The sequence below is a fragment of the Nanorana parkeri genome, unplaced genomic scaffold (assembly GCF_000935625.1).
Source record: "Nanorana parkeri isolate BGI_ZX_2015 unplaced genomic scaffold, ASM93562v1 scaffold4413, whole genome shotgun sequence".
Lineage (NCBI taxonomy): Eukaryota > Metazoa > Chordata > Amphibia > Anura > Dicroglossidae > Nanorana > Nanorana parkeri.
In genome coordinates, this window is record NW_017310675.1 from 10,030 (window position 1) to 11,870 (window position 1,841).

The following is a 1,841-nucleotide window of genomic DNA, read 5'->3' on the forward strand; positions in this document are numbered from 1 at the left end:
ATCTGGTGATGGATGGATCTGGTGATGGATGGATCTGGTGATGGATGGATCTGGTGATGGACGGATGGATGTATCTGGTGATGGATGTATCTGGTGATGGATGGATCTGGTGATGGATGTATCTGGTGATGGATGGATCTGGTGATGGATGGATCTGGTGATGGATGGATGGATCTGGTGATGGATGGATCTGGTGATGGATAGATGGATCTGGTAATGGATGGATAGATCTGGTGATGATGGATGTATCTGGTGATGGACAGATGGATGGATGTATCTGGTGATGGATGTATCTGGTGATGATGGATGTATCTGGTGATGGATGGATGGATCTGGTGATGGATGGATCTGGTGATGGATGGATCTGGTGATGGATGGATGGATCTGGTGATGGATGAGTACGGTTGTACCAGAGCTATGAGAAGGTGATCACAGTCAGTGGGAGATGAATGGACCTCATGTATACCTGTAGAGGAATCTTATGAGCGTCTTCCCTCGTTGCTCTCTCACCTGAGTATGCGGATTTGCGGCCCCATTGGACACCTTTGGAGAAGAGTTTGGCTTTGAGTTGATCCTTTTTAGGTAGAAAAGTGAACTTTGACCTTTGTTCTTTCTCTGTGATTGGTTTTTGGGGGTTTCTCGGATTGGAATCCGGATTCTTTTTGTCTTTAGAAGGTGGCAGCGGTGATTTTGGTGTTGCTTGGACTGGACTGTCCTTTGGGTGATTCTTGTCCACCAACACAGAGACATCTCCATCCAAATCTTCTTTTGGTGAAGTTCTGCTATTGGTGGCCGGTGTCTGTTCCTCACCTGTGTTGGGTCCGTCATTGGAAAATGTTTGGTCACGTGTGGTGTGTGGAGGTAGAGGTGACCGCACTGCGATGGACTGGCGCTCATGTGTAGGAGGGACAAGGCGCTCATCTGTAGGAGGGACAGTGTGCTCATGTGTAGGTGGGACAGTGCGCTCATGTGTAGGAGGGACAAGGCGCTCATGTGTAGGTGGGACAGTGCGCTCATGTGTAGGAGGGACAAGGCGCTCATGTGTAGGAGGGACAAGGCGCTCATGTGTAGGAGGGACAGTGCGCTCATGTGTAGGAGGGACAGTGCGCTCATGTGTAGGAGGGACAGTGCGCTCATGTGTAGGAGGGACAAGGCGCTCATGTGTAGGAGGGACAAGGCGCCCATGTGTAGGAGGGACGGTGCTAATGCTTTCCAGAATCCTACCTGTCTTTGGAGAAATTGGATAATCCGCGGAGCTCTTTGTAGAGGTGGGCAGAGCTTCTGTGTAGCTTGGTATCTCTGGCGTCCCGTTGTCCTTCTGTTTCTCGGTTGGTTGGGAATTGTCCAAGCTGGTATGTTGGATATCCGAGGCCGGCGACACAGAACTCCTATCATCATTTGTGCCCAGCGCCATCTGAGGACTGGAATCCTGAGGTGTCTGTGGGGAGGAACCCTCTGGACTGGATGGCGTGAGGTCCAGTATCTGCTCGGATGGCGTGGTTGGCACAGCTGGTGATGAATCTGGCACGGGTGGTAAAGACTCGGTCGGTAAAAGTGGTGTTGTGTCCGACTCCGTCTTTGTTGTTGTGTAAGAAATCATTTCTAATCCTTTCTCTTCTATCAACTGTGACGTTGTATCTGGTGCCAATCCGGGAGTTGTATCTGGTGCCAATCCGGGAGTTGTATCTGGTGCCAATCCGGGAGTTGTATCTGGTGCCAATCCGAGAGTTGTATCTGGTGCCAATCCGAGAGTTGTATCTGGTGCCAATCCGAGAGTTGTATCTGGTGCCAATCCGAGAGTTGTATCTGGTGCCAATCCGGGTGTTGTATCTGGGACAAAT

General features: G+C 50.6%; 1 protein-coding gene across 1 annotated transcript in view; it reads right to left on the reverse strand.

The window, feature by feature from the left end:
• Positions 1–1,414, reverse strand: part of LOC108803902 (extensin-1-like) — a 2,556-nt gene extending 1,142 nt beyond the window's left edge. Inside the window, exons 1-2 of the mRNA XM_018575694.1 lie at positions 511–1,414; positions 63–210 (exon numbers count right to left, since the gene is read on the reverse strand). Of these exons, the coding sequence (XP_018431196.1) occupies positions 63–210; positions 511–1,414 (1,052 nt within the window). The remainder of the gene's footprint in view (positions 1–62; positions 211–510) is intronic.
• Positions 1,415–1,841: the final 427 nt, after the last annotated feature.